This window comes from Arxiozyma heterogenica, assembly GCF_036370985.1.
Source record: "Arxiozyma heterogenica strain weizmannii chromosome Unknown scaffold_27, whole genome shotgun sequence".
Taxonomy (NCBI): domain Eukaryota; kingdom Fungi; phylum Ascomycota; class Saccharomycetes; order Saccharomycetales; family Saccharomycetaceae; genus Arxiozyma; species Arxiozyma heterogenica.
This window is the reverse complement of record NW_027042680.1, coordinates 548171-560901: the sequence shown is the minus strand read 5'-3', so window position 1 is coordinate 560901 and position 12731 is coordinate 548171. Positions and strand designations below refer to the sequence as shown.

Sequence of the window (12731 nt, the reverse complement as noted above, 5' to 3'; positions counted from 1 at the left end):
GCTTATATGTATATGCACATGAGTATCTATATGTGTTATTATTATTATTATTAACTAAATTGAGTTCTTTTATTCTTTTGATCGGATGTAAAAATATGTGAACAGGATAAACAAACAAAAAATAAAACCATTGAAGTATCCTTACGTCGTTGTTGAGATTGGAAAAAGACGTTTTCATGGGCGTGACACTTTGGACATTCTCTATCAGATCTCGGTAGTGTTGGATCCGAACCAATATCCTGTACCACACCTGCAGTTTCACCGATACTTGTTATTAGTTCGTGTCTGTAGACTAAAGGAGCACCTGCTTCCTCGACGTATGAACATGTACGACACTCGAATAGTAATCTTTTGTGGTCTTTATCCTCTCTTGGATATAACATATTATTGCAATCTCTACAGAACCTAAAGGTAGTCATATTTAAACAAATAATTTATATTTTATATTATTTTATATTATATTATATTATATGTATATATATCACTGACGTCAATTCCCAGTTTCCCTACTATTTTGTTGTTTGTCTGTTTGTTTGTTTGTTTCCCCCCTTTTTAGTATTACAATGGATCTTTTCTTGGTCTAGTTGGATCCATCGACATATACTAGTATTGCATGATACATGTTATTGAAGTAGAATTTAAAGAGATTAGTGAAACTTTAGATTTTTTTTTTTTTTTTGAATTATTACTCAATTGGAAGAAGAAAGAAAGAAACAAGTGAAAAAAAAGAAAAGAAATTCACCCACCCATACACCAGACAAGACTGGATCACGTGATAAAATATTGATTTTCATCTGGGTGTCTGGATCTATTGCACCACCCATACATTCGAACAGATGGAAAGTAAGAGGAATTTTCTTCAGAGAAGAGGAAGAAAAGAAAAAGAAAGCAAAAGGGTTTTTTAATCTTATTTTTTATTCCTTTTGGGAGAATGAAGGGTGTTGGACACGCAAGACTCGAGCACTAAGATACTTTGATCTCAAAATGTATCATATTATTGTAAGATTAGTAGAATAAAAAACTATATAACCTTATAGTGGAATATTGTTAAAATATTGTTGTTATTGCTACTAGTTTCAACACACACACACAGAGATACACACATATATATATATATATATATATATATGTAAACTTTTATTGTATCGTATATTAATAACGGAAGATTTATACTTACAATTCTTGCTCGAGCAATTGATCTGCCCTTTTTTTTCTGTCTTTTTCATTTTTTTTTGTTTTTTCGAGTTTGTTATTTCTTTTGGCTGGCTTATCCGCCTTTCGAAGAAAAGGGAAAAGAAAACGGGAAAAAAAAATAAAATAAAAAAAAAAAAAAAAAAAAAAAAAAGAAAACTCGAAATGAGCACAAGACAAGGATAACAACTAAAGGAAAATAAAATAGAATCAAATAAAAAAAAGAGAATACTAATAACTATAACAACAACGACAAAAAACAACAAAAATTACTAAGTATACAGAATCAATAGTTGTTTGATTAAGTTTTCTGGTTTGTTCACAATACTATAACATCTACTGTTCTTTTTTCCTTTCTTTTCTTTTCTTTTCTTCTCTTTCTTTTTCTCTCTCTTTTTTGATATCTCATATACACATATTCACACATACACACAAGTAATTAAAGATGATGAGAAAGTTTTCTCAAAGTATATTTAAACAACCTTTAATCAAGAGTACTTTATCTACAAGACAAGTAATTATTCATTTAAATAACACAAATAAATTCAACTCTACCCTTCTATTTAGAAGATTCAATAGTTCAGATACAATCGAAACTGGACAGGAAGTGAAAAAGGATGAACCTGAGGGAGAATTACCAAGTGAGAAAATCGTCTCTATTGTAAATGAAATTAGTCAATTGACTTTACTGGAAACAAGTGAATTGATTAAACATCTGCAAAAGACTTTGAATCTACCTTCTATGTCCGGTTCTGTAGGTATGATGAACCCAATGATGATGATGACTGCAGGTCAAAATGGCTTTGTGGGAACTGCTGGTACAGATAATAATAATAATAATAATAATAATAATAATAATAGTGGTGGTGGTGCTGATGCTAGTGCTGCTGAAGAAGCCGAACAAGCTACATTTTCCGTTAAATTGGCTTCCTTTGATACAAAGAGTAAAGCTAAGATTATTAAAGAAATCAAATCTTTGCTTGGTTTATCTTTAGTCGAAGCAAAGAAATTTGTGGAAGCTGCCCCACGTGTAGTTAAAGAACATTTAAGTAAAGAAGAAAGTGAAGCATTAAAATCTAAATTAGAATCGTTGGGTGCTCAAATCGAATTAGAATAAACAAAATATATCTTTATTTAGTATTTTTATATCTCCTTTTACTCTCTTCTTTTTATCTACAGCCATTATATATATATATCATGTAAATATCATTATATAATCTTATTATGATAATATACTTACTTAATTATTATCATATTTAGTATTCCTTCTCTTTTTTTTCTTTTTTTCTTTTTTTCTTTTTTTCTTTTTCTTCCTTTATTTTCGCAAGAAATTACCTCATAATACAATATCTATCTTCTAATATATCCATCTTCAATATACCAACATACATAGATAGGTTTATATTGACACATGTACTAGTATCATACATGATTGATTTTTTAAACCTATTGGAAGAAAACAACAAAAAAAAAATTTTTAAATAAATAAATAAAAAAGGAAAATATTAGAATTCATACGAGTAGAAAGTGAAGATATACAATGAACGATAGCAACAGTGTTATGTCCAATAATATCAGTTATTTTGGCAATCAGATCTTGAATAGAGTTTCTTTTTTAAGAGAAGATGTTTCATTTTTAAAATTGGCGTTAAATTATTCTTTTACTCAGTTCATACCATTCTTCAATGGTGAACCATTAGGGGATACAACAACTGGTAAATTATACCGTATTACAAAGCATTTTAGCGATGACGATACGGGTTCTCTAAATTATAAAGTATCTCGGTTGATAAATGAAACAGTTTTCACTAGAATTGCAGATGACGAATTGGAGTCATTAATCAGCAAGGGAAACAATCCAAATAAGACAAGATATCATCTGGTATTTCTAGGGTTGTACCTATCCTTTACAAGTTCCTCAAGTGATGAGTTTTTAATCTATAAAGATAAATACAAAGGTATACCAGTCTTTGCAATCAATTTCATAGACCACAGTATCGAGAATAATCATGAGTCCTCCTCAATTATAAAATTAACTTTTCAGAACGTCTTTAATGTGCTGATGTCTAATGAGGAAGCTTCATTATACTCTTATTCCAGGATGTACATCCAATGGGCTAATAAATTTAAAAGATGCGTAGAATGCGGTCAAGAGATCCAGTTCATTCATGGGGGGACCAAATGGATATGCTCAGATACTAAATGTCCACTGAATGAAGCTAAGCAATTCCAGAATAATGCCGTCTTCCCCAGAATCGACCCAGTGGTGATCACAGCAATCACAAACAAAGATTGGTCCAAAATGTGTCTTGTCAGATCCAAGAGAGCCATTGGTAAAGACATAGTCATGTATTCATGTGTAGCTGGGTTCATGGAGCCTGGAGAAACCATTGAATCGTCTTGTCAACGTGAAGTGTGGGAGGAAACAGGCATTCAGATTAAGCAAACTGATAATATTATTATTTTGAAGTCTCAACCTTGGCCGTATCCACAAAATTTGATGATTGGTTGCATCGCACAGATAAATTTCAATGGACACGACGAGGTGATCGATTTGAACCATGATCAAGAGCTGTTAGATGCTCAATGGTTTGACACACAAGATATAAAGGAATCTATAGATCGATATAAGACTGGATTTTTGTTACCATTGAAGTTGGACCCGTTGAAATATCCATTGTATATAGACAACAAGATAAACAACAACGATTTATCGCAGATTAAAATACAAATACCAGGGAAGAATGCAATAGCATTTGATCTAATCAACTATGTAGTCAGGAGACATCAGGAACAGCAACAGCAACAACAACGACTGTAAATACATAATTACTTAGTAATATGACTACTATCATATGTCATAATTATTCATTCTCATGACTAAGCTTAGTATTGCGCCTAACTTTTTTTTTTTTTCTTTAACCCTAAGTTTTTTGCTCAAATGGAGTTTTAGAAGAATAAATTAAAATAAATTGAAATTAACTATTTTTTTTAAAAAAAAAAAATAGAGTAAAATAAACTAAGTAAAATTAATTGATTATGTAAAATAGAACATACATAGGGTAAGACTATAGCTTACTATTTACGAACAATACTACTATCTTTGAACAGAAATAAGCAAGCACACTTGTTAGATGCTTCAGAACACACCAGTCTGTCTGTTTAACTCAACTATTTTAGAGAAAAAAAAAAAAATAAAAAACAGATTTATAATGTCTAATAATATTATCACAGGTATAAAACATGATATTATAGAAAAATATCATTTGAATTCATTGAAAAAGCATAATTATAAAATGTTATTAACTAACAATGAGGGAATTACAAGGATATCTAACAACTCTGATCAATCACGTAATTTATTCAGTGACAATTCAAAATTATTATTAGATTCCACTGTAACAAATGATTATTATAGAATATGTAATCAGTGTGGAAAGCCAATATTATTAAGTGTTATGATGGAACATTTAAATAATCATTGTGAAGAAACTCTTTCTTCTCCTTCTTTTTCATCTTCTACTACTACTGAGAGTGGCAATAATGAGGAAATAATAGGTATAAAAAGACGTTTATCAACTAGTGATATAGATGATGATGATAATGATACTAATTCAAGAGATTACGATGAGAATAATAATCATCATAAAAGATCAAGAGCTATGACAAGTAAAAAGAGACCACCACCTTCTATTAAAGATGATGACGAGGAGGAAGAAGAGGATAATGCAAAGAACAATAAAAAAGAGAATGGTGATGATGAAGATGAGGATGTTGATGAAGGTGACGACGATGAAGAAGATGCTGATATCGATACTAACACAAGACTATCATCTAAGACAACTTGGGGAACTTCCAACACAGGTACACCTATTCCATCAGATCTTAAAAAAGCAGGAAATACATCGGATGATTCAAATGATTCGACATCATCTTTAAAGAAAAATAGTAATTCTGATAGTAATAATATCACATCTAAACCTATTAAAAAAAATACTAAAGTCAAAAAGGAGAGGAGAATTAAACAAAGAAACCCCACCGAGAAACATTTAATTGATTTTGATAAACAGTGTGGTGTTGAATTGCCTGAAGGAGGCTATTGTGCTAGATCATTAACTTGTAAATCACATTCAATGGGATCTAAAAGATCTGTTGAAGGCCGTTCTAAGCCTTTTGACGAATTATTAGCAGATTATCATAGAGAACATCAAACCAAGATTGGTGCAGCCAATGAAAGAAGAGCCAAACAACAAGAATTACAAAGATTACAAAGACAAATGATTAAGGAACAAAAGGAACAAAAAAGATTATTACAAAAAACTCAAAATCAAGCAAAGCGTGCAAATTCTAATCCAAAACAATCTAGAAGTGGATCTAAATCGAACAATGAGAGATATAATAGTATTAACGGCAGTAATAAGAATAATGTATCTGTAAGTAACGGAAATAATAACAATAATAATTCTAGAACATCACAAAATGGTTCAACTTCAAAACAAATTAGCAGTAATGGCAATATTACAAACGATCAAACATCTATGATAACATCTGAGGAAGAAACTACACATGTACTAAATGGTATATCGAGATCTTTTCCATTACCATTAGAATCCACGGTTTTGTCCACAACAAGGTTTAGAACAAAATATTTCAGAATGAGAGAAATGTTTGCTTCCTCGTTTAATGTAAAATCTAATTACACATCGCCCGGTTATGGCGCTATTCACTCTAGGGTTGGTTGTTTAGATATTGATAGAACTACTGATTATAAATTTAGAATAAGAACGCCTCAATTACAATTACAAAATAATATAATGAATAATAATGGAAATAATATAAACAATAATATTCAATTCAATGGCAGTAATATTGTTAATGGTAATATTAATGTGTCCAATTTAACTCCAAAACAATTACAGAAATTACAACTACAACAACAAAAATTGTTACAACTACAAAGACAGCGAATGCTCTTACAGCAAAGTAGAGCACAACAGCAGCAACAAAGTTCTCCAGTAGCTACTTCTAATCAGGCTAATAGTTTTACACCACAAGATATTCAAGTTCGACAACAAACATTGAGGAAACAACAACTACAACATCAAAAATTTGAAGCAACATCATCTTTGCTTCCTAATAAATCAATACAATCTCCTAAAGGATTTTCCAATGTAGGCATTCAGGTAACTAGCAGTGGAACACCAGTGAATTTACCAGCAACTATAAATTCACCAATAAATACTAATCTACAAACTAATTCTCCAGTCAATATCGGAAATTCCCCCAGTAATAAAGATAATACAGAGAATGGAAGTGCAGGTAATGGAATTTAGAAACGGTAAAGTTAATTGGATAATTTGATATCCCAAGGGCATCATATAGATAAGCAAGAATATAAGGACTAAAAGAAAAGAAAGAGAGAGATCTAAAGAAATATTTTTCTAGATACACATTAGTACTTATGTTCATGCATGACCATATATTTATATAAATGTATAGATATTTTATATAACTATATTCGTTGAGAATTTGCAGGGTTTTTTTCCTATTTGTTTGGCAATAAAAAGATTTATAAGAATTATTGTTTTATAATCCCTGAAATCAATCAGTCAATAGTTGTTTAATTTATTATTCTAATGACATTGAGAATAGGATGATAATAAATGCATAATAACATGCCCAAAAATAATTTTTCCTCCAGATACCAGCATATCCCACAAGGATCAAGTATGGCCAATATTGATTAGGGAAAAGGTATAAAGCAGCTATATGCAAACTAAAATAGTAAATTGATGCTAATGCAGTTTCCCATGGGTATTGAATCCGTTCCTTTTGTATAATTCTCTCAATACTTTCTTCAAAACTGTCAGACATCACTTTGCTAGAAAAATGTTTTCTCACCTTTTCACGACTATTATGATTAAAATCAATTTGATTTTTAACTTCCATATACTCATTGATAGCGGTTGCCCAGATCGATGGATTTGACTCTCTTAACCAACCAGTAGTTGTAGATTCATTTAGATTTGGATGATATGAGGTTATGGTTTCTAATGGACCACCTGAATTAGAAGCAAGGACAGGTTTACCAAATCTCATGGCTTCTAAAGGTACGATACCGAAATGTTCATTATCTGGTGTATACATTAATAATTCCATATTTTGTATTAAATAATCTCTTAATCTTGATGAGATAGAAGTTAAGAAAATAACTTTATCAGTATTCCTGATTTTGATTTTATCAAAATCATTAGGATCTTCATCCTTCTCATTGATAAGATCTTGATATTTAATAGTTGTAAATGGTAGTTTATATTCTTGCGCAACACTTTCTAATTCTTTCAAATATTCAACATTTTCAGTGACTCTTGAATCATATCCTCCAGCAATTATTAATCTATAACCATTCGAAACAGCTTCATTAGATAATGCAAAACTTTTTAATGCCAAAGAAATATTTTTTTTTCTTTCATACCTGTTAATGCTCAAATAATATTTCATATTTTGTGGGACCAACATATGGTATAATTTCTTATCAAAATTATCAATTTGAGACATATCAGTGATCTCTGGATTTATATCTACACATGGGTAAATAACATAAGGTACTTTTGTAAGGTAAGGAAACACTTTGTGATACACTTGTTTTGTAAAGTTGGAGTTGACAACTATTTCATCTGCAGCACTAATAGTAAATTGTTCTAATAAATCAAACGGGACTCTATAAATGCGCTTTAACAAACTTGTTCTCTGAGCTAATAGTTGATCAGGGAAGTGACAGTAAAATAAAATCTTTGCATCAGTTAAACTATGAATAAAGGGCACGCATGTAGAGAGTTGATCGACAATAAACACATCATAATGGTGTAGTTGTCCGGTTGTATACATTTTCCAAAGTAAATATAGTTGTCTTAGATTTGAGCATACAATAAAGAATTTTTCTTTAATACTTGTTGGTAAATGATCACCATACACTTTATATTTTAATGTGCCATTTTTGATTTCTTCAAAACAATGAGTCAAATCACAATGGGAAGTAAAAATGGTTACTTCATTACCTTCATTTTGTAAACCCAAAGCAGTATCTACTACTAATCTCTCTGCACCACCAATGCCTAAATCAGGGTGAATTAAAGCTATTTTTAAAGGTTTATTGCCGTTGACATTCATTCTTTAACTTCAATTACTGGTATGGTGTTAACTATTTTAATATTGTGTTAGAGTTAAATGTCAAAAATAATGTTAGTTGAATCCTTTAATTAGTTGTTATTCTATTTTTATTTCTTTAAATCGAAACATTTATCCTTTAACTGTATACATGTTCTCCGGATTCCCTTGACAACCTTTGTTTATGCAATAATTTGTAGTTATTTTTTTGTTTATTAAACTCTAAAATTTATCTTTACAGAAATGAAAATGTTACAGAAGAGCAATCTAATATAGATATAAGATATATATGTACTTCTTTTGTTAAAGTTTATATCTATTGACAAACAAGATATAATTGTATATACAGGTAGTTAGAAGTACCGTGATGCTTAATGGAAGATGCTTACCATGATATGTTTATAACTATAAATTTTAATCTGGTCACTGGTGACATTAACAGGGAAATAATAATAAGAAAATTTTATCACCATTTCTCTATTCTTTTCACCTTATCTAGTTGATATAGTATAGCTTTTGTATACTTCTCCTTTGTTTTCAAATCTCTTCGTTATTCGATAACTATAGTTATATTAAAGTTACATTATTTCTAATAACTTTTGGTAAGCCCTTGGCCCATGATTTGGTTTTTTTATCAGTTATCATAAACACTCTACCACTTTGACTCATTCTTGCAGTTCTGCCTACTCTATGAACTAGATCGATAGATGTCTTTGGTACATCGTATAAAATAACGTTACGTACACCCTGAAAGTTAAGTCCTCTAGCCAAAAGATCAGTACATACCAAAATTTTTATTGGATTATTTATGTTATTCAGATGTGATGTTCGATCTGTTTGATATATACAGGCGCCATCGGCATTATCACCATTGTGAATTGCAATGTTAGATCCTGGTATCTTTTCAAGATTATATCTTGTCATAAAATCTTTATGCTTGTGACTAGTATTCCTCTCATTATTGTCATTTGTTGACAATGGTTTTGGATCTGACAAGAATTCTTTTACGGAAGTCAACCTTTTTTCGATCGTGTCTTCGCTACTCAATCCAATACAATCAAGTTTATAATCATTGATTAATCTTTTAGTGACATTTCTTACTTCATCTTTTTCATTAACAAATATTATACATCTTTTTTGATATCCAGGATCTGTATTATCTTGTCTTATTGAATATAATATTTGACCTAAAGTTTTGATTTTAGATCCTTTAAAGGGGTTTAATGTTGAATCAATAATCTTAAACTCTAATCTTGATGATAATTTATGTAGCCGAGGTGTTGTGATGACTTCGACATTAGGAAAGAATTTAGTCAAATTTTTGTTAAATTCATTAGGTACGGTAGCAGAACATAATATAAGATGATTCATATCTCTAAAATGTCTTATACAGCGTACAGTCATATCTAACCATGATTGATCCATCAAGGTGTCTGCTTCGTCTACTACACAAAATTTGACATTATTAAGGATACGATCAGGTCGTGTAATCATTTTTATATTATAGATTGACATCAACTTGTTTGGTGTAGTGACTAAAATATCGATATTATGTTTAATATTATTTAGTAAATCACCATACTGAGTCTTCTGATCCCATTTAAATACGTTAAATTGTGTCTCTTTAGCCACTTCTATTAATGTTTCATACACTTGTTGAATTAATTCGTATGTTGGAACTAATATGATTGATTGAATACCATTTTTTTTTGACCATTCCTCTGTTGGTTTACTTGTTAAATCAAGGCCTTTTATTCGTAAAAAGTAATCGATCATTGGGATTAAATATGCCATAGTCTTTCCAGATCCTGTGTCTGCTGCAATAGCATGTACTTGCAAATTAGGATCCATCAACCGTTTAGACAAATACTTTATGGTTACTGTTTGGATAGGAGTGGGTCGAATCCTAGTGATATCCAACTTTTTTTTATTCTTTAAAGCGATTGATTCTCTGGATATAACGTTTTGGAAAACAGTTCTTGTAAATGGTAGCAATTTCAGACTATCAAAATCATTGATCTTTTCGATTAGTTTTATCATACCTATCTTCTGTTCATTGTTAAATCCATTAGCATTTTTTTTTAAACCACCAAATTCACCATACTTAAAAGTGGTGTTGCTATGGGGTATTTGGAGCTTATTCTTAATGTTATTATCGGTACGATTTTTATGTTTTGAATTTAATCTGTTATCATTTTTATTCTGTTTAGATGCACCTAAAAGAGAGGATTTGGACAGTTTAAATCTTTTGGGTAATGTTCCCTTTGAACTGTAACATCTTTCTTGATTAAGCAATAACGAGGGAAAGAGCAGTGATGAACGACAACTTTTTGGAAGACTAATAAGCATTATTTATTGATGATGTAACAACGACAACAATAACGAAGAGAATGGGAAAGGATATTGTGTTGACAAGAAATAGCATTGGGAAAACGCAGGACATCAAGATCTTTAGGTTGTATTTCCAACAAAAATCAGAAACTTTCTTTGTTAATTTGTAGTTTGTCGTCTTAAACAAGTTTAAAAGGGGAAAAAAAATAAAAGAAAATAGTAAAAAGTAGATCCTTTTTTATTGCAACTCATTCAGTTAAACAAATCGAACACATGCATGAGTTCAGCCAGTTCAGAGTGTAAACTCACAAATAAATTAAAAAGGTTTTCAAAAACTCGTCAAATCCAGTAGACAAACTGCATTTTGATGAATCCAAAAACGAAAATGATAGGTCGAATTCCTCCTTTCAAGTCATTACAACCGTATGTGTTTAGTATCTTCGATATATAAAGGGCATATAAATATGACAAATAAAAAAAAAAAAGATCAAGAAAAAAAAAACTTAAATGCAACTAACAAGTATAATATAATGTGCCACTTGGTATATTAATAATATATAAAGAACTCGAGAAATATTAAAAACCTCGAAAAAATGCAGAATGGCTTTATCAGTCGGGTATTGTGGTGATAAATACTATGGATCACAATATAATGAACATCATGAGATTGATGGAACATGTATAATGAGACCCACTATAGAGGGAGAAATCTTTCGAGCACTGGTTAAAAGTGAGTTGTTATCTGATATTAATTCGAATGATTTCAGGAAAAATGGGTTTCAAAGAACCACCAGGACAGATAAGGGAGTCCATGCATTGGCAAATATTATATCTATGAAATTGATGATACCTAAGAATATGGATAAGACTACTAAGTTGTATATTATTAATAAGATTAACGATAATTTACCAGAAGATATTAGAGTATGGAATATACAGAGAGTAAATAAGAGTTTTAATGCTAGAAAGGCTTGTGGTTGGAGGGAATATGAGTATATGATACCAACATATATGTTGATGTTTAGTAGAAAATATTTGAAAGATTTATTGGAATTGTATTTGAATAAAACATTTTCAAATGAGATGGAACATAATTTGGTGAAGTTGTATCCAACTTTAGGTATAAGACGTGATAAATTGGAGCCGAAGGAAATAAAGGATGTGAATGTATCCAGATTAAATGATTCTATTAAAATATATTTAACAGCAGTACAAAAAGAGCTAATTAAGCATAGATTATCGGAGGATAAGTACAATCAATTTAAGGAGATTTTAAAGAGGTTTCAAGGTACACACAGTTTTCATAATTATACTTCAAGCAAGAAAAGAGATGTGAAACCAAATTCTATGCGAAGACAAATCGTTGATATTAGTGTCAGCAAACCATACAATATCGACTTTGATGGATACCACGGAGAATGGATTTCCATTATTTTAAAGGGACAATCGTTTTTGTTGCACCAGATAAGAAAAATGGTTTCTATGGGTGTCATGACTTTGGTTAATGATCTTTCTTCGAACTATATTAACTCTACATTTGATAGTACGCAAATATATATTCCAAAGGCACCTAGCCTTGGGCTGATTCTAAGGGAGACAAATTTTAATTCGTACAACAAGAAATTAAAGGGGATAGGTTATGAACCCATTATAACAGATCCAGAGAGGGGTATAATTAGTGATGGTGAGAATGAAATTCTCAAGTTTAAAGAGAAGAGCATTATGAATACTGTTATCGAAAATGAATTTCATAGAAAAGAATTTATTAAATATTTGCATTATATTATATATTCTCCGTACACCCTCGTGGCACGACATGACATAGTATGACATAACATAACATAACATAACATAACATAACATAACATAACATAACATAACATAACATAACATAACATAACATAACGCAACATGTTAGTTTACCAATCAGTTTATATATACAAAGATAGGTAGGTAGATGTAAATATATGTATACAAACTTTTAATTTCTCAATCGTATTGCACCAAATTAGTGCTTTTCATTCTTTGATTGCCTTTTTAGG

The 12731-nt window shown here is 30.4% G+C and overlaps 7 protein-coding genes across 7 annotated transcripts; 4 read left to right on the top strand and 3 right to left on the bottom strand.

Annotated features, from left to right (window-relative positions):
- Positions 1-50: 50 nt before the first annotated feature.
- Positions 51-419, bottom strand: RPB9 (DNA-directed RNA polymerase II core subunit RPB9; the record flags this gene model as incomplete). The annotated part of the gene is made up of 1 exon (XM_064859890.1): positions 51-419. The coding sequence occupies one exon, from the start codon at positions 417-419 to the stop codon at positions 51-53; it is 369 nt and encodes a 122-aa protein (XP_064713263.1).
- Positions 420-1636: 1217 nt separating this feature from the next.
- MNP1 (mitochondrial 54S ribosomal protein bL12m MNP1) lies at positions 1637-2308 on the top strand (the record flags this gene model as incomplete). Its single annotated transcript, XM_064859889.1, has 1 exon — positions 1637-2308. The coding sequence occupies one exon, from the start codon at positions 1637-1639 to the stop codon at positions 2306-2308; it is 672 nt and encodes a 223-aa protein (XP_064713262.1).
- A 423-nt stretch (positions 2309-2731) lies between these two features.
- On the top strand, positions 2732-4012 carry NPY1 (NAD(+) diphosphatase; the record flags this gene model as incomplete). The annotated part of the gene is made up of 1 exon (XM_064859888.1): positions 2732-4012. The coding sequence occupies one exon, from the start codon at positions 2732-2734 to the stop codon at positions 4010-4012; it is 1281 nt and encodes a 426-aa protein (XP_064713261.1).
- Positions 4013-4325: 313 nt separating this feature from the next.
- On the top strand, positions 4326-6524 carry SGF73 (deubiquitination module subunit SGF73; the record flags this gene model as incomplete). Its single annotated transcript, XM_064859887.1, has 1 exon — positions 4326-6524. The coding sequence occupies one exon, from the start codon at positions 4326-4328 to the stop codon at positions 6522-6524; it is 2199 nt and encodes a 732-aa protein (XP_064713260.1).
- A 295-nt stretch (positions 6525-6819) lies between these two features.
- On the bottom strand, positions 6820-8361 carry ALG2 (GDP-Man:Man(1)GlcNAc(2)-PP-dolichol alpha-1,3-mannosyltransferase; the record flags this gene model as incomplete). Its single annotated transcript, XM_064859886.1, has 1 exon — positions 6820-8361. One exon carries the CDS (start codon positions 8359-8361, stop codon positions 6820-6822), a length of 1542 nt encoding a protein of 513 aa, XP_064713259.1.
- Positions 8362-8925: 564 nt separating this feature from the next.
- On the bottom strand, positions 8926-10707 carry MRH4 (ATP-dependent RNA helicase; the record flags this gene model as incomplete). The annotated part of the gene is made up of 1 exon (XM_064859885.1): positions 8926-10707. The coding sequence occupies one exon, from the start codon at positions 10705-10707 to the stop codon at positions 8926-8928; it is 1782 nt and encodes a 593-aa protein (XP_064713258.1).
- Positions 10708-11289: 582 nt separating this feature from the next.
- On the top strand, positions 11290-12519 carry PUS2 (pseudouridine synthase PUS2; the record flags this gene model as incomplete). The annotated part of the gene is made up of 1 exon (XM_064859884.1): positions 11290-12519. The coding sequence occupies one exon, from the start codon at positions 11290-11292 to the stop codon at positions 12517-12519; it is 1230 nt and encodes a 409-aa protein (XP_064713257.1).
- Between the last annotated feature and the right edge of the window lie 212 nt (positions 12520-12731).